Here is a 16,331-nt window from a genome sequence, read left to right as displayed (position 1 = left end):
GGGAAAGCCTCCGGCGGAAGGAAGCAGCCGGTGGAGAGGCCGGGCTGCGGTGTGGGGGCGGCAGGACAAGCGGCCTCCGCTCCCGGCAGCGCTTATCCAAAGCTGAGCCTTTCCCGGCTGACCAATCCTGGGGCCAAATCCATGGGGAAACTGAGGCACGAGGGTTGCTGCAGAGCCCCTCGCCTGCCCTGCCCTGCCCTGCCCTGCCCTGCCCTGCCCTGCCCCGTGCGAGGCAGGGATGATCCGATCCCAAACACCATCCCGGAGCCGAAGGATCCTTGGGAAGAGGGCGGGAGGGTGGCGGTGAGCCCGGACACGCCGTCCTGTGCCCGGGGCTCCGGCGGGCGCCGGTCCTTGTGCCACGGGTGCCGCCGGTTCCGGTGGGAGCCGGTGCTGCCGCTGGCGGCTCTGCTGCCCTTTCTCCCCGGATTGTTTTCATCCCGGCCTGGATCGGGGCAGGCCCCGCCGGAGGCACATTGAACTTTCCTCTGCATCCTTCACCCTCTTGCTTCACCCTCCCGAAATAGCAGCTCCTGCCTGGAAACCTCTCCCAGGGCTGGCGGGGCCCCGGGGTGCCCCAAATCTCCCAGGGCTTTTCCCCATCCCCAGGGATGAATGGGGTGATTGAGGGGTGCCCATCCCAACTCCAGGGTGGCGGCCACCCCCATCGGGACAGGGACCACCAAACCCTGCCAGTGCCGCGGGCTGGGGCTGCCCTGGTCCCTGACCCTCTGCTGAAAGGGTTTCTGGGGTTTTCTGGGGTTTTCTGGGTCCTGCTGCCCTGCCAAGGGCTCCGGCTTTATCCATCAGCTGACATTCCTCCGGGAGGCCTCTCCAGGCCGGAGTATCCTTACCCGGCGGGGAGCGCCGCTCCCCGAGCCATCCCCGAGCCCACCGGGGCTGGGAGATCCCGCCTGGGTGACACAGACCCCGCTGCTCCGTCCCTTGTCCCCTGAGGGTCCTTCCTGCTGTGCAGCGCTCAGCAGGGCCAGGCTGAGACCCCAGACCCATCACCCCATGGCCAGGTGGGCTCAGCCCTGCTTCACCCCCAGCCCGGGCTCTGCCCCCTCAGCCCCGTCCGGGCCCCGGGGCAGCCCCCCCGGTCTGTCCCTTGTCCCCTGAGAGTCGTTCCCGGGGGACAGCACTCGGCAGAGCCAGGCTGAGCCCCCGGACCCATCGCACCGATGGCCAGGTGGGCTCTTCCCCCCCAGCCCCCTCCGTGCCCCGGTGCGGTGTCCCCGCCCGGTGCGGGGCAGGTCCCGGCCGGCCCCAATCGCGCTCCCGGGGCCGAGCCGCACCTCGGGGAGGGGCCGGGCCGGGCCGGGCAGGCGCACGGTGCGGCGGCACCGGGGCTGGCTCGGCTCGGCTCGGCACGGGGGGAGCGGAGCGCCGGGCACCGGGGACTGCGGCCGGTGAGCGGGGCGGGGCGGGCGGCGAGCCCGGCGGGACCGGGGCACCGGCAACGCCGACGGGAAGAGACCGGGACCGGGACCGAGAGCCGTCCGCCCCCGCAGCTCCTCCGGCCGGAGATTTGGGGCGGCTCCGGCGGAGTTTCGGGGCCGGGACCTGGCGAGAACGCCGGGAAGCACCGGGAAGCACCGGGACGGTGCGGGAGGACCGGGCGGGGGGGACCGGCGGAGGGGCAGGGGAAGCGGGACGGAAGAGCGGCGGCACCGGGCCGGGGGAGCGGGGGAAACCAGCGGGCGGTGCGAGGGACCGGGCCGGGCTGCAGGAGGAGCAGAACCGGGGACGCGGGTGCAGCCGCCGGGGGCGCGGGGGAGACCGGGCTGGAGGTGGGGGGAAACCGGGCTGGGGGTGCGGTGGGAACCGGAGGCGGCGGAGCTCCTGGAACCCGCGGGAACAGGGACTCCGTCCCGGGGTGGTGCTGGGGGTCCCTGTCCCCGTCCCGGGCCTGGGGGTGCCCGGTTCGGGGTGCCCCTCGGGGGACCGGGGGTCCCGGCATGTCCTTGCTGGGGTCTCGCCCCGGTTTCCTCCCCCAGCAGTGAGGCTGCGGCTTCCTCGCTGCCTCCTCTTCCCCGTGCCCACCATGAGGTGGCAGGAATGGGGTGGCAACGGTGGGGACAGGGACTGGGACCCCGTGTTGTGCCGTGCCATGCTGTGCCGTGCCGTGCCAGGCTGCGGCTGCCTACGTGCCAGCGGGCTGGACATGCGACCTGCACTGGGCCAGTGCCCAAAGCCAGAGGGAAGTGGGACAGGAGAAGTGGAAAGAGGAACGTGGTGCGTGCAGGGACAAGGCAAGGGGACAGCCCTGTCCCCCAGTATCACCTCTGCCATCTGGTGTGGGCCCGCATTTGGGGATCCTGGGAAGCATCAGGCACAGTGCTGCTCCTCACACTGGAGGAAGGGATCAGGAGAATTCCCAGAGAATTCCCGTGTTGGGAGGGATCATATGGGACACAGAGGCGCTGAGCCCCTCCTCAACAGCCACCAGCCTCCAGGCAGGGAGCCAGTGTGGCTGCCTGGTCCCATCTGGAGCTCCGTGGCCGTACTGGCTGAGCTCAGCTGTGCCAGCAGGGCAGAGCCCCCCGGGACCCCCTGCTCACCATGCCCAGTGGGGAGCACGGGCAGGGATGCTCTGGGCTGGGAGCTGATCCCCATCCCCAGCCGCTGAGCCCTGACCCCGCTGTGTCCCGCAGGGTCCCTGGATGCCACGGTGCAGGATGGGCACCACGGCCGTGCTGCTGGCCCTGCTCCCCACAGCCTCTGCGCAGCCCACACCACCCCCGGGCTGCGGCCACGACCTCTCCTCCCTCTACTACAACCTCTGTGACCTCTCGGCGGGCTGGGGCATCGGCGTGGAAGCAGTGGCCAGCCTCGGCGTGGTGACCACCTTCGTGCTCACCATCGTGCTGGTGGCCAGCCTGCCCTTCGTGCAGGACCGCCAGAAGAAGAGCCTGGTGGCCACGCAGGTCTTCTTCCTTCTGGGCACCTTCGGGCTCTTCTGCCTGACCTTCGACTTCATCGTGGGGCCGGATTTCTCCACCTGCACCTCCCGCCGCTTCCTCTTCGGCGTCCTCTTCGCCATCTGCTTCTCCTGCCTGCTGGCCCACGCCGTGGCCCTCAACTTCCTGGCGCGGCACAACCGGGCCCCGCGGGGCTGGGTGACGCTGGCGGTGGCCCTGTCCCTCGCCTCGGTCGAGGTCATCATCAACGCCGAGTGGCTCGTCATCACGGTGGCGCGGCGCGAGGGCGGCCCCGCGGACCCCTGCCAGCTGGCGGACGCCGACTTCGTCATGGCCCTCATCTACGTCATGGCGCTGCTGGCGGCCGCCTTCGGCGCGGCCTGGCCCCCGCTCTGCGGCCGCTACGGCCGCTGGCGCAAGCACGGCGCCTTCATCCTGGCCACCGCCGGCCTCTCCGTGGCCATCTGGCTGGCGTGGAGCGTCATGTACCTGTACGGGAACCAGCGCGCCGGCCACAAGCCCGGCTGGGACGACCCCACGCTGGCCATTGCGCTGGTCTGCAACGCCGCCGCCTTCCTGCTGCTCTACGCCATCCCCGAGGTGACGCACGTGACACGGCGCAGCCCCGAGCTGCCCTTTGAGGACGATGGCTACCCCACACGGGGGGTGGGCTACGAGACCATCCTCAAGGAGCAGAAGTCGCAGAGCATGTTCGTGGAGAACAAGGCCTTCTCCATGGATGAGCCGTCCTTTGGTAGGTGCCAGGGCTCGCCAGGGACCTCCTCACCCCGTGGCAGGGTGGGCAGCGTCCTCTTGGGGATGCTGGGGATGTCCCCACCGGGGATGGCAGCGGTGGGTGGGTGACGAGATGTCTGGCAGTGACCTGCCCGGCACTGGCGCCTGCTGCTGTTGTGGCTCTGAGAACTGGCCGGGCTGGGTGTACCAGTTTGGGCTGAGCCCAGCAGCCACAGGGAGCTCCCTCCCCGGCCTGGGGTGCCCGCGGCTCCTGCCCCTCCGCCCCGGGCCCGCGAGACCCTGCAATAACACGGGGTGGTGACAGTCCCAGTGGGGACCGTGGGCAGGCACACCAGGTGTCTGCTCCCCATGGGGGAGGGAGGGTCCCCCTGAGCAGCACCTGCACCCCAGAGACCCTACAATAACAAGCCACGGCCAGGCAGCAGCGATGCCACCCCTGGGGACAGGAGTGTCCCGCGGGAATGGCACGCAGCTGCTGAGCCAGCTCGTTAAACCTGCTAACGAGGTACAGGAGCCCCGGTGAGGTGGCACTGGCTCCATGGTGACTGTCCCCGTGTGTCAGCAGCCAAGAAGCCGGTGTCCCCATACAGTGGCTACAACGGGCAGCTGCTGACCAGCGTCTACCAGCCCACCGAGATGGCTCTGATGCACAAGGGGCTGGTGAGTGTGACACCGGGGCGTGGGGGACAGGGTGTGAGTGGGGTGTTCCTGTGACCCCTGTGTGAGCTGGGGACCTTCCAAGCCTTCCACCCCCGGGACCCCGTGGGGCTGGGGTGCTCCTGGTGCTGTGACCTCCCACCCCGTCTGTCCCTCAGAGTGAGGGTCCCTACGACGTGATCCTGCCCCGCGCCTCCACCAGCCCCGTGCCCGGCAGCGCCAGCTCCACGCTCCGAGCCGAGGACGCCTTCGCGGCCCAGGCCCGGCACTCCAGCATCCCGAGGGACTCCCGGAGCTGCCAGGTGGGTGAACGGTGGCTGCAGCGGGGGCAAAGTCCGGCCCTGCCGTGGTGACGGCGCTGCCCGGCACCCAGAGCCCCCCCGTGGGTCAGGGTACACGTCCGCGGTGTGGTGCCACCGCGGTGCTACCCCGCTGTGCCCACAGGTGCAGTCCCCGTACAGCAGGAACCGGTGGTGAAGCCCCCCAGGCACAGCTCCCGCAGCGCCGGCGCCGCCGCGGCCCCTCCGTCCCGCTGCCAGGGCTCGCCGAGCCTCATCCCACCCTGACTGAGTGAATGCCACCCGGGCGGCAGCCAGGGCTGCTTCCTGCCCGTGGGACGCCTGGACACGGCCCCAGAGCCAGCGCTCCCGCCTGCCCGTCCCACCTGGCCTCGGCCCCTCATCCCTGCCTCAAGGACTGGCTCCCGTGAGGACACCCCCGGCTGTCGCCTCACTGCCTCGTGATGCACAGACCCCCCGCCTCCCCCGGGCCAGGGACCCTCCAGAGCCCCGTGGGACCCCCCCAGGGCACCCCAGCACCGAGCCCCCGGCCCCACACTGACTCCCCAGCCCTGGGCACCCCGAGCTGAGCTGGCCCCATCGCAGCGCAGGACACAAGGGGACACCAAGCTGTCCCCAGCTCTGCTCCTCCCGTGCCTCTGTTTCCCCGGTGCTGGGGGAGGGGGATCAGTGCCTTGCTGGGGCTGGGGACCAGCCCCCCATAGCTCTGGCCACCTTCTCGGTGCCTTTCCCCCCCTCGGGGCTCCCCCTGCCCGGAGTGGGGAGGGAGCTGGGCCCCTCGCCCTCCTGGCGGCTTTCTCTGTCAAGTTTCCTTTCCATTTTTTTCAGGTCGCCCCAATAAAGGTGGTTTTTCCTATGATGCTGTCACAGGTGGCCTGTGATGGGGGTCCCAGGTGTTCCCCACCCACGGGCTCAGCCCCGTGCCCCCATCCCGGGCAGGACAGGGAGCAGGGGGGGCTCCGGGCAGGCTCCCGGGCACCCCCATCCCCCCGCCGGGGCCGGGATGCCGTGGGCAGATGGGCTGCCGGGCAGGAGGTGGCACGGCACGGAGGACGTGCCAAGGTCGCGGTGGTTTCCCGCTCGGATTGCCTTCCCCTCCAGAGCCATTCCTCCTCCTCCGGGCAGGAAGCCTGCGGCCAGCAGAGCCATGAATTATTCAGGGCTGGAGCGGCTCGGTGGGGGCAGCGGGTGACCGGGTCTCCTTGAGCCGGAGCCGGGATGGCGGCGCTGGGGCTGCCGGTGGGCACAAGGGACACACAGGGCACAAGGGACACACTCGCCGCGTCCCGGCTGTGCCTTTAGCTGGCACAAACCCTCTCCGGGGACACGGCCGCGGGACGGAGCCGGTGTTTGGCAGCGGGATGTGGCCGTGCCCCCCGGGCTGTGCTGCGTCAGCCGTGTTTACCTGTCACCTGTGTTTGCCTGGTGCCGAGCGGCAGCGGGGACATTGCCCAGCAGCACCAGGCACTCGGTGTCACCAGGGCCACTGTCACCACAGCACGCCCTCCCTCCTACCGCCCGCGGGCACCGCGTGGCACAGCGCCTCACCCCCCAAAGGCACCTCCACCTCCCCGGGGACACAGCGGTGACACCTTGGGGACGGCAAAGCCACCCGACAAACGAGGCGCTCGGGGGTGGCAGGGGACAGCGGAGCGGCCCCGCGGCCGTGCCCAGCCCCTCCGGAAGCGCGGGATCCCACCGGCCCCGCCAGCGCCGGCCGCGGCGCGGGGCGGCCCCGCTCCAACAGCGAGCGCTTTGTGCCGCCGGGGCCGCGGAACAGCGCAGCCTTTGTCCGGCCAGGTGAGGCAGACGCGGCTGCGCCGCGCCGGGAGCAGCCCCGGAGCCTGCCCGGAGCCGGGGGCTGCCCGGGGGGGTCGCAGGGCAGGTGGCACCGGGGTGGTGCGGGCGCAGCGGCGGGGACGTGGCAGCACACCCGGCACCGGGGCCACCGTGACCGGGGCCAGGCAGGGACACGGGCAAGGATGCCGAGGGCAGGGCTGTGTGTGGCTGCGGCCCTGGGGCTCCAGCAGGGTCACAACAGTGACAATAAAGGCAAGTGGCACACTCCAGGTCCCCAGCACCGGCTCACTTTCCTCCCAGCGGGTGCTGAGCTGGCAGGCACTGGGGTCTCCTCACGGCTGAGCAACGAGGCTCCTGCCGCCACCAGAGCCCTGCCAGGGCCACCCGTGGTGACAGTGACATGCCTGGGGCTGCCATCTGCCAGCACAGCAGTGTCCCTCAGAACCCCTGGGGAAGGGGGAGCACAGACACGCTCACAGCCCGGCTCCACCGGCACCGTTTACTCCAAACCAGTCCGTGGCAGCACAGGCACCCACGGCGGTGCTGAGCCGTGCAGCGGGAGCTGCGGGGAGCCCCGGGGCTCAGCAGTGACACGGAGCATCAGGACAATGTCCCCCGGAGTGGCAGGGCTCAGCCCGGGCCGGCCCGGGCGCGCTCCCGTTCCAGCTGTTTGCGCCGCTGGATGTCGCGGTAGGCGCGGATGACGCGCGCCCGCTCCTCCTCCAGGATGCGCCGCCGAGCCATCGACACCGCCGGGGACGCGGGGGACACGGGGGACACGGGGCACGCCTGGCGCTGGCCCAGGCGAGGCGTCAGGAGGAGCTGCTTCCGTCCAGCCTGCAGGCAGAGATGGCACAGCTCAGCGTGAAGGATGACACACGGGGTGCGCTCCAAGGGGCTGGCACCGGCTCACTGAGGCCACCGCCGCCCTCCCAGGTACCCGAGGGGTAGGTGGCACTGTCCCCAGAGCTCACCTGCTCGGCAGGACCCCGTCCCCTGGGCCGGGAGGTGATGGTGGGTGGCTGTGTCACCACCTCTCCGAAGGGCACCGTGTCTGCAAGGGAAAGGGATCAGTGGGAGACCCTCGGGGTGCCCAGCCCAGCTCCCCCACGTGCTGCCCCCCGGGGCTGGGGTCACTGCAGCCCCCCACGCCATCCTCACCCTGCAACAGGCTCTTCTCCAGCATGGCCTCCTTCTTCTCCTCCTTTTTCTTCCGAGCTTTTTCCAGCTTCCTCTTCTGAAACCTGAAGAGCCACATTATGGCTCAGGGGTGGGCAGGGAGCAAGCAGTGACTCCCCACCCCACGGGAGCCCCCCAAACCCCACAGCTTTTCCCCCAGGAGGGTGCAGCAGCCTTGTGCCTCTGTTCCCAGAGACCCATCCCCATGGAAAGGGAGCTCACTGCCCCCCAGGCCCGCCCTGCAGAACTGGCCAAGGGGACACGCCACAGGCACGGGCTGGCCCCACGTGGCTCACACGGCCTTGCTCTCACTCTTTTTTCCTTTTGGACTTCTCCGGAGCCGCCGCCTCCCTCTCAGGCTCCCTCTGGAGCTGGTTCTCTGCCAGGAAGAGGACGCGCTGCACCTCCTGCTCCATGCGGCAGAAGTAGGAACGCTCCGACTCGCCCCTGCCCCTCCGGAACCGGGGCACGGCCACGTCCCCCGCCGCCCTGGGGCCCTGGCACTTCTGCTGCTGCTTCTTCTCTGCGAGAGACGGGTGACATTTCTGCAGCGGTGACACCACGGGGGCCCCTCCGGCCGGCACGGCGCCGTGGGACATCACCGCAGGGAGGAGGTGATGTCCCACCATCCAGCCATGCTGCGGGCTCCCGGGCCAGGCCCCGGGCCACCTGCTGGGGCCACCTGCGTGTCCCACCTGTCCCCTGCCTCTTGCCAGGGCCCGGGCGCTTCAGGGCCTCGCGGCTCCGCATGAGCTCCCGCAGGCGGAACGGGATCTCCTGCTCCTCGGGGTGCTTGGGCTTCATGTTGTCCTTCTTCTCCTTCCTGGGGAAAACGAGCACAGTCAGGGGGCTCCAGGGAAGCACCTGGAGGCTGGGACACCGGGGCACCGGGACCCAGGCACCGGGACCCCGGGACCCCTGTACGGAAGGGTGCTGGGATTTGAGCACGGTGGGAAGCTGAGGCTCAGGCACGGCCGGACACGGGGCCGAGGCACGGGGAGCCATCAGGGTCAGCACGGGCAGACATCGGGAGCCGGGCACGGCAGAGATCGGGACGCAGACACCGAGAACGGGACTCCAGCTCCCAAACCGGGAGCGATCCCGACCGCATCCCGCGGGCACTGACCTGCTGCGCAGCGGCACGGCCGCTCCATGTTCCGATCTCGGTGCCGCTTTCTGTCCCGGTCCCGCTTTCCGTCCCTGTCCTGGTCCCGGTCCCGCTTTCTGTCCCTTTCCTGATCCCGGTCCAGGTCCCCGGCCCTGTTTCGGTCCCGGTCCCGGTCTCTGTCCCTGTTTCGGTCCCCATCCCGGTTTTTGTCGCGGTCCCCGGGCCGGTTTCGGTTTCTGTCCCCGTCCCGGTGCCGGTGCCCGGGCCATGGCTCCGCCGCCTCTCACGCGCCCGTTCCGCCGCCACTTCCGCCTTTCTGACCCCGCCCCCTGCTGCCTATTGGTCCCACCTTCCCCGCCGCTCCAGCCCTGCTGAGCGCGCCGGGCTGCTATTGGCTGAGAGAGCTGTCACTCGGAGAGGGGGCGGGGCCAGGTCGCTGCGGCCGGATGCTGCTGCGGGGGCTGGCGGGGGCGCGCCGGGGGGTGAGCGGGGACAGGGGGGACAGGAGGGGACACGGGGGGGACACCGGGGGGACACGGCGGGCTGGGCTTGGGGAGACGCGGGGGAGTCCTCGGGAGGGGCCAAGAGGTGCTGGGCGTGAGATGTGAGCGAGGACGGGGGGACATGGGGGGTGCTGGGGGGGACGGGGGACAAGGGGGGATGTGGGGGGATGAGGGGACAAGGGGGGCTTGGGGGATGTGAGGGAGAGGAGGGGACAAGGGGGAGATGGGGATTGAGGGGAGTGGGGGGAACAAGGAGGGGGTGGGCATGGGACTGGGGGGAGTGCAGGGAATGGGGTGGGGGGCAGGAATTGGGGTGCTGGAAGGGGGATATGGGGGTGCTGGGGGTGGCAGTGGGGTTACACTGGGAGCAGGAATTGGGGGTGTTGGAAGGGGGATATAACAGTGCTGGCAGTGGGGTTACTCTGGGAGCAGGAATTGGGGGTGTTGGGAGGGGGATATAACAGTGCTGGCAGTGGGGTTACTCTGGGAGCAGGAATTGGGGGTGTTGGGAGGGGGATATAACAGTGCTGGCAGTGGGGTTACTCTGGGAGCAGGAATTGGGAATGTTGGGAGGGGGATATAACAGTGCTGGCAGTGGGGTTACTCTGGGAGCAGGAATTGGGAATGTTGGGAGGGAGATATAACAGTGCTGGCAGTGGGGTTACTCTGGGAGCAGGAATTGGGGGTGTTGGAAGGGGATATGGGGGTGCTGGGGGTGGTAGTGGGGTTACACTGGGAGCAGGAAGTGGGAATGTTGGGAAGGGGATATAACAGTGCTGGCAGTGGGGTTACTCTGGGAGCAGGAATTGGGGGCGTTGGGAGGGGGATGTGGGGATGCTGGGGGTGGTAGTGGGGGTGCACTGGGGGCAGGGCGTTCCTGTGGCTGAGCTGGGGGTGCAGCAGCCCCGCCGTGCCCCCCCAGACTGGCACAGCACGGGGCTCTCGGTTCCCTGCAGCCCCCAAAGAGCCCCAGGGGGACCCCACGGCCCCACCCCGCCACCTCCTGCAGCCCCCGGGAGCGTTCGGACACCGCGGCAGGGGCTGGGGGGCACCTCGGACACCCCGGGCAGGGACAGCGGGACAGCCACCCCCAGTGGCGACAGGGGGGACCCCCCCGCGGCCCCCCCCGCTGCCCCCCCCGCCCACCCACTGCTGCGGGACCGGCTGCCCCAACTGCGTCTGGGTGGGATACGTGGAGGAGCTGCTGCAGCGGCACCGGGACGGCGGAGCGCAGGCCCTGGCGGCCGTGGAGCAGCACGTGGAGGACGAGAACATCAAAATGATCCTCAGGATGGAGATCAGGCTGCGTGCCAGGAAGGACTGAGCCTCCCACGGGCTCCCCACATGGGTGGGGATGCCCCTGGGGGGACAGGGTCTGAGCTGGGGGGGTTGGGAGTGTCTGTTGTGTGCTGAGCGCGGCACCCCGGGGATGTCACGCGAGGTTGGGTCACCTCCTGTCTCAGGGGGAGCTGTCCTTGGGGACAGGTGGTGACTCAGGGCTGTCCTGAGCCCTGGATTTCCCGGGAGCTGGATGCTGTGCCCTCCCCAGCATGGCAAATCCCTGCCAAGGGCAGCCTGGCCGGCCCCCCAGCCCTCCTCGTCCTCCTGTGCTCCCAGCTGGAATTTAAGCACCTTGGGGGATTTTCAGCACCTTGGCCATGCCCTGGTGATGGGGGGGCCAGACCCCTCCCCACTGACACCACAAAGCCTCTTAGGGGCCTCTCCGTGGGGCTCAGGGGGCAGCGTGTGGCACCGGGCACGTGGGAAGCAGCAGCCTCCTGTCAAGGACACTGTCCCTGGTGTCACATCCTGCCGGGCTGCTCACCAAGGTGCCTTTTCTGCCTCCATCTTAAATCCCCAGAAACTTGTCCCAGGCTTGGCCCTCCATCCTGGGGGACTCGCAGCTGTTGAGGCCCACCCAGACCCCCTCACCTCATCGCAGGACAAGGTCCCCAAGAAGCCACCCAGCCCTGGAGTGTCACTCACTAATGAACCCCAATTAACAGCCAGCCTCTGCTCTCTGCCAGGGAAGTAGGTGCTTCTCCATGGAAAACACTCCTGCGTCCCTTTAATCCTGTTTGTTGGAGCCCAACTAATTGCAATTAGTGGCCGGGGCTGAAGTTCAATTAAAGTGTGCCGAGATTAGTCCGTTTTTAATTGCTTTAGTGCTGGATTAGGGAAGCTTTGGAGCAACACCAGCCATGGGCAGGGGCTGCTGGACCCTCTCTGGGGCCAGGACCCCCACCAGGCTGGGCTGGAGACTGGGATGGGGGTCCCATCGCTCCCTGTGGGATCAGGGGACACTGGGGGGGAATGGGATCCCCCTGGGGGGAGGCAGGATTCCCCCACGTGGGCTCCACTGCCCGCTGGCACGGGCAGGGCTAATCCCGACACCTCCTGCCCCCCGAGCAGGGGAAGGACACCGGATTACCCCTGGGGAAAGCAGGGAGGTAAATAATCCTATTACCCCTGGGCAGGATAAATCTCCCTCCCCGAAAAGCCCCCAGAGCATCTCCAGGCCGGAGGGAGCCGGGCTGGGCGGAGGGAGCAGCTCTGGAGCCGGGAATCGCGGCACTCCGTGAGTCAGGGGAGGGGACACGGGGTTGGTTGCTGCTCTTCCAGCACCCAGGGACAGCCAGGAACATCTCCCTGGCTTGGTGTTCCCAGAGCTGTGTCCAGCTCTGCAGCAGGGCCAGATCCCTGACGTGATCCCAGAGCTGCAGAATTCCCGCTCCTGGTGCCATGGGCCACCCCCTGCTCCCCCTTCCCAGCCTGGGGTCCCCACACAGACCTGGGCACGCCGTGGAGGGTCCCGGCAGTGCCCTGAGGGGTCCCCGGGTGTCACACCCACGCTGGGGAGGGGGACAGGGGAGGGAGGAGCGGCAGCAGCCCTGGTGGCCCTCGGGGTGCCCTTCCCTGCCTGCTGGCCCTCGGGGTGCCCTTCCCTGCCTTTGGGGTTCACGCTGAGCTGGGCTGAGCCAGCCTTGTGGGGAGGGGGCTCTGCAAGGCCCAGCAGGGCCGGGTGGGAGGAGAAGCTGGTGGCCCCATTTCCCTCCAGAGGGTGTGAGGAGCTGTCCTGTGCCAGCGCTGAGCCCCGGGGAACGCCGTGAGACCCGAGGAGCATCGTGAGCCCCAGGGAACACCTTGAACCCCAGGGAGCACTGTGAGTCCCCAGGGAGCACTGTGAGCTCCAGGGAACACCTTGAACCCCAGGGAACACCTTGAACCCCAGGGAGCACTGTGAGCTCCAGGGAACACTGTGAGACCAGGGGAACACCGTGAGCCTTTGGGGAGCGCCGTGAGCCTCAGGGAACACCGTGAGTCCCGAGGAGCACCGTGAGACCAGGGGAACACCGTGAGCCCCAGGGAGCACCCTGAACCCCAGAGAACACCGTGAGCCCCAGGGAGCACCCTGAACCCCAGAGAACACCGTGAGCTCCAGGAAGAGCAGTGAGTTCCAGAGACCACCGTGAACCCCAGGGCTGCTGGTCCCCCACAGCCATGAGCCTGGAGCCCCCCAAGCTGGAGGTCAAATCGGCCACGAGGGTGAGCGGGGGTCCTGCCACCCCCCGCAAGGGACCCCCCAAGTTCAAGCAGAGGCAGACGAGGCAGTTCAAGAGCAAACCCCCCAAAAAGGGGGTGCAGGGGTGAGTGGGGAAGGGCCCTGGGATAGGGTGGGGGGGCCTGTATGGGGTCAGACCAGACAATTCCTCTTTCCTTGCAGGTTTGGTGACGACATCCCAGGCATGGAGGGGCTGGGAACAGGTATGGGAATGCCATCCCTTTGGCAGTGGGGGGCAGGGCCTGGGGGTCACACTGCCACGAGCTCTGTCCTCTCTCTCCTCAGACATCACTGTCATCTGTCCCTGGGAAGCCTTCAGCCACCTGGAGCTGCACGAGCTGGCTCAGTACGGAATCATTTAGGATTTGGGCAGACTCACCTGCCCTGTAGTGCTGTGTAGGTCGAGGCCCCCCTGCCCATGCTGGGGAGGGGGAGTTCAGCTTGGAAAAACGCTCATTAAACTCTAACAAGCACAGGAGTCAGTGTTGTGGGCTGGGGAGGAGGGAGAGCAGCTCCCCAGGGCCTGGGCTGGGACAAGCAGGACACAGATGGGTTCAGGACTTCTGACAAGGTTTATTTGGGGCTGGACCGGCACCCCAGACATCCCCAAAGCTGCAACGTCCCTGCACAGCCTCAGCAGCAGCACCAGTGGCTGCACAGACAAGACCCGGATGTGTTCAGGACTTTTGACAAGCTTTATTTAGCACCAAACCACCCCCTGCATATCCCAATCCCCATGCTGCCCTCAGTGCCACGACCAGGAGCACTCCCATGGCCTCCAGCAGCAGCAGGGCACTGGCCCTGGCAGGAATGGCCCCAGCTCTCAAGAGCCTGGGGTGGGGTGGGCAGGACACAGGTGGGTTCAGGATTCTGACAAGATTTGGGACTGGGCCAGCACCCCAGACATCCCCAGAGCTGCAACGTCCCTGCACAGCCTCAGCAGCAGCACCAGTGGCCGCACAGACAAGACCCGGATGTGTTCAGGACTTTTGACAGGGTTTATTTAGCACCAAAGCCCTGCATACACCAATCCCCACGCTGCCCTCACCGCCACCCCCCTCACAGCCATGAGATCCCTGAGCACCCTCAGGGCCAGGAGCGCTGCCAGGGCCTCCAGCAGCAGCACGGCCGGCCCCAGCTCCCCAGGGCCTGGGCTGGGACAAGCAGGACACAGATGGGCTCAGGACTTCTGACAAGGTTTATTTGGGGCTGGACCAGCACCTCCGTCCCTGCACAGCCTCAGCAGCAGTGCTGATGCCAGCACAAACCAGACCCAGCCATGTTCAGGACTTTTGAAAAGGTTTATTTAGCACCAAACCAGGCAATCCCCACGCTGCCCTCACCGCCACCCCCTCACAGCCATGATATCCCGGAGCACCCTCAGGGCCAGGAGCGCTGCCAGGGCCTCCAGCAGCAGCAGGGTGCTGGGCCCAGTTCCCAGGGCCTGGGCTGGGACAAGCAGGACACAGATGGGTTCAGAATTCTGACAAGGTTTATTTGGGGCTGGACCAGCACCCTAGACATCCCCAAAGTCCCTGCACACCCTCAGCAGCAGTGCTGATGCCAGCACAGACCAGACCCACAGACATGTTCAAGACTTTTGACAAGGTTTATTTAGCACCAAAGCCCTGCATACCCCAATCCCCACGCTGCCCTCACCGCCACCCCCTCACAGCCGTGATATCCCTGAGCACCCTCAGGGCCAGGAGCGCTGCCAGGGCCTCCAGCAGCAGCAGGGCGCCGGCCCCGGCGGCGATGGCCCCGGCCTGGCCCCGCAGCCCCGCGGCCAGCGCGGGCCCGCAGCCCCCCGTGTGCAGCACGGCGCCGGCCGCCGCCGGGCCCAGCGCCAGCGCCCCGAACCCGCACTGCGCGTTGGGCACCCAGCCCTGCCGCGGCGGCTCCCGGCAGCAGGAGGCCGGCACGCCGCACGCCCGCGCGCCCGGGGCGCTGCAGTTGAAGTACCTGTGGGGTGGACACGGAGATGGGGGGTCACACACGTTCGGGGTGTGGGATGGGGTGTGCCACCCCCCCAGCCACAGAACTGGGCACCGGGTGTGGGCTCCAGCTCATCCCTCTGCTTTCTGGGCCGTTCTGGGGATCCCACCACCCCAAACGTGAGTGCCTAGCACAGACCCCACAAGGAATTGGGGGTTTTCAGCCTCATGGAGAGCATGGGGTGCCACAAAGGAGGTGTTCAGCCCCATGGTGGGGATGGGGTCCCACACCCAACAGGACTTTTAGCCCCGTGGTGAGGATGGGGTCCCACAAAGGATGGTTCTCAGCCCCAGGGTGGCATGGGGTCCCACAAAGGAGACTTTCAGCCCCGTGGAGGGGATGGGGTCCCACAAAGGAGGTTCTCAGCCCCATGGAGGGCACGGGCTCCCCCACTCTCCCCCAGCCCCGACTCACGGGTTGCTCTCCCAGTCGCGGTAGGACTCGAGGCCGCAGCACTGGAGGTTCCTCTGCACCTCATCCAGCAGGAACTGCAGGTCGGGGTCCTCCTGGTAGCGCAGGAGGCAGAGCAGCAGCAGGTTCCGCAGCGCGTCCCGCAGCCGCCGCCGCAGCAGCAGCAGCAGGAGCCCCCCCAGCAGCTCCAGCCCCCCCAAAGCCAGCACAGCGCCCAGGAAGAAGCGCAGCAGGCAGGGGCTGGCTCGCAGGGCGCCCAGGCAGCCAGCCAGGGACACGCTGCTGGCCCCCAGCCCCGCCAGCACAAAGAGCAGCATGGGGTCCGAGCCCAGGGGTGCCCCGCGCTCCCCCCCAGCAAGGGGGATCTTGGCCAGCAGCCCCCAGACCCCCACAGCAAGGGTCAGCAGCCCCAGCAGGAGGAAGAGGAGGTTCCAGAGGACGGCCAGGTAGCGCACGCAGCGGCTGAAGGGGCTCAGTTTGGGGGGGTCGGGGTACCACACCCCAGCATCCTGCTCAGCCATGTCATCATCATCATCATCATCAAAGGAGGAGTAGGGCAGCTCCACCAGCCTGGTTGCCTGCACGGACAGAGGAGCCACTCACAGCCCCCAGGAATGTTCTTGCAGCCCACAGCCAGACACTGCCACGGGCTCCTGGAGCCACCCGACACAGCCTTGCTTAGCCCCGAACCCAGCCCTGCTCATCACGGGGGTCTGCGGGGAGCACCCCAAAGACTCTGACCCTAAGGGACCCCCAGATCCGTCCCTGTGGAGACCCCCAGGGATGCAGCACGCTGCTGCCCAGGGGTGGGGGGGCCGCGGGGTGCTCGGGTAAGGGGTCCCGGCATTACCTGGGGCAGCAGCCGGGTGCCCTCCCCGTGGGGCTGGAACAGGCGGACTCTGCTCAGCGCCATCGCCGTTCCCTCGTGCCCGGACCCGTCACACTACCATCATGTGAGGGGCTGCGGGCGGGCTTAAATGGGGCTGCGTGTGCCGCCCCACAGCTGGGCACGATCCCCCTGCCCTCCCACGGCCACAGCTGGCCCCGATCGCTCCCTCTCCACAGCTGGGCCCGATCCCCCCCTCCAACACCGCGGGGCCCCTCCGAGACCACCGGGTGCGTGCGGAACTAAAGAGC

General features: G+C 68.3%; 4 protein-coding genes across 4 annotated transcripts; 2 read left to right on the top strand and 2 right to left on the bottom strand.

The window, feature by feature from the left end:
• The first annotated feature begins 1,892 nt into the window (after window positions 1–1,892).
• GPRC5C (G protein-coupled receptor class C group 5 member C) lies at window positions 1,893–5,454 on the top strand. Its single transcript, XM_064395620.1, has 4 exons — window positions 1,893–3,678; window positions 4,246–4,340; window positions 4,496–4,639; window positions 4,782–5,454. The coding sequence occupies exons 1-4, from the start codon at window positions 2,667–2,669 to the stop codon at window positions 4,812–4,814; spliced, it is 1,284 nt and encodes a 427-aa protein (XP_064251690.1). The 5' UTR covers window positions 1,893–2,666; the 3' UTR covers window positions 4,815–5,454.
• Window positions 5,455–6,921: 1,467 nt separating this feature from the next.
• CCDC137 (coiled-coil domain containing 137) lies at window positions 6,922–9,041 on the bottom strand. The gene is made up of 6 exons (XM_064395666.1): window positions 8,742–9,041; window positions 8,311–8,438; window positions 7,928–8,138; window positions 7,598–7,680; window positions 7,411–7,490; window positions 6,922–7,273 (listed from the first exon to the last, which is right to left on the bottom strand). Exons 1-6 carry the CDS (start codon window positions 8,990–8,992, stop codon window positions 7,067–7,069), a joined length of 960 nt encoding a protein of 319 aa, XP_064251736.1. The 5' UTR covers window positions 8,993–9,041; the 3' UTR covers window positions 6,922–7,066.
• A 3,400-nt stretch (window positions 9,042–12,441) lies between these two features.
• On the top strand, window positions 12,442–13,242 carry PDE6G (phosphodiesterase 6G). The gene is made up of 3 exons (XM_064395667.1): window positions 12,442–12,873; window positions 12,951–12,991; window positions 13,074–13,242. The coding sequence occupies exons 1-3, from the start codon at window positions 12,728–12,730 to the stop codon at window positions 13,148–13,150; spliced, it is 264 nt and encodes an 87-aa protein (XP_064251737.1). The 5' UTR covers window positions 12,442–12,727; the 3' UTR covers window positions 13,151–13,242.
• An 837-nt stretch (window positions 13,243–14,079) lies between these two features.
• Window positions 14,080–16,296, bottom strand: TSPAN10 (tetraspanin 10). The gene is made up of 3 exons (XM_064395340.1): window positions 16,045–16,296; window positions 15,198–15,772; window positions 14,080–14,750 (listed from the first exon to the last, which is right to left on the bottom strand). Exons 1-3 carry the CDS (start codon window positions 16,105–16,107, stop codon window positions 14,444–14,446), a joined length of 945 nt encoding a protein of 314 aa, XP_064251410.1. The 5' UTR covers window positions 16,108–16,296; the 3' UTR covers window positions 14,080–14,443.
• Between the last annotated feature and the right edge of the window lie 35 nt (window positions 16,297–16,331).

Source organism: Passer domesticus, chromosome 20 (genome assembly GCF_036417665.1).
Source record: "Passer domesticus isolate bPasDom1 chromosome 20, bPasDom1.hap1, whole genome shotgun sequence".
Lineage (NCBI taxonomy): Eukaryota > Metazoa > Chordata > Aves > Passeriformes > Passeridae > Passer > Passer domesticus.
The sequence above is the reverse complement of the archived record's forward strand: the minus strand, read 5'-3'. Positions and strand labels throughout refer to the sequence as shown.

What these genes read in the sequence shown, in the direction of transcription:
- PDE6G (XM_064395667.1), top strand. Translation starts at nt 12,728, where the DNA reads ATGAGCCTGGAGCCCCCCAAGCTGGAGGTCAAATCGGCCACGAGGGTG. An exon ending in CCCAAAAAGGGGGTGCAGGG is followed by an intron (nt 12,874 to 12,950) that starts GTGAGTGGGGAA and finishes CTTTCCTTGCAG; the next exon opens with GTTTGGTGACGACATCCCAG. An exon ending in CATGGAGGGGCTGGGAACAG is followed by an intron (nt 12,992 to 13,073) that starts GTATGGGAATGC and finishes CTCTCTCCTCAG; the next exon opens with ACATCACTGTCATCTGTCCC.
- GPRC5C (XM_064395620.1), top strand. Translation starts at nt 2,667, where the DNA reads ATGCCACGGTGCAGGATGGGCACCACGGCCGTGCTGCTGGCCCTGCTC. An exon ending in CATGGATGAGCCGTCCTTTG is followed by an intron (nt 3,679 to 4,245) that starts GTAGGTGCCAGG and finishes GTGTGTCAGCAG; the next exon opens with CCAAGAAGCCGGTGTCCCCA. An exon ending in GGGACTCCCGGAGCTGCCAG is followed by an intron (nt 4,640 to 4,781) that starts GTGGGTGAACGG and finishes CTGTGCCCACAG; the next exon opens with GTGCAGTCCCCGTACAGCAG.
- TSPAN10 (XM_064395340.1), bottom strand. Translation starts at nt 16,107, where the DNA reads ATGGCGCTGAGCAGAGTCCGCCTGTTCCAGCCCCACGGGGAGGGCACC. An exon ending in GCACCCGGCTGCTGCCCCAG is followed by an intron (nt 15,773 to 16,044) that starts GTAATGCCGGGA and finishes CTGTCCGTGCAG; the next exon opens with GCAACCAGGCTGGTGGAGCT. An exon ending in CGCGACTGGGAGAGCAACCC is followed by an intron (nt 14,751 to 15,197) that starts GTGAGTCGGGGC and finishes TCCACCCCACAG; the next exon opens with GTACTTCAACTGCAGCGCCC.
- CCDC137 (XM_064395666.1), bottom strand. Translation starts at nt 8,992, where the DNA reads ATGGCCCGGGCACCGGCACCGGGACGGGGACAGAAACCGAAACCGGCC. An exon ending in GCCGTGCCGCTGCGCAGCAG is followed by an intron (nt 8,439 to 8,741) that starts GTCAGTGCCCGC and finishes CGTTTTCCCCAG; the next exon opens with GAAGGAGAAGAAGGACAACA. An exon ending in GACGGGGTCCTGCCGAGCAG is followed by an intron (nt 7,274 to 7,410) that starts GTGAGCTCTGGG and finishes CTCTGCCTGCAG; the next exon opens with GCTGGACGGAAGCAGCTCCT.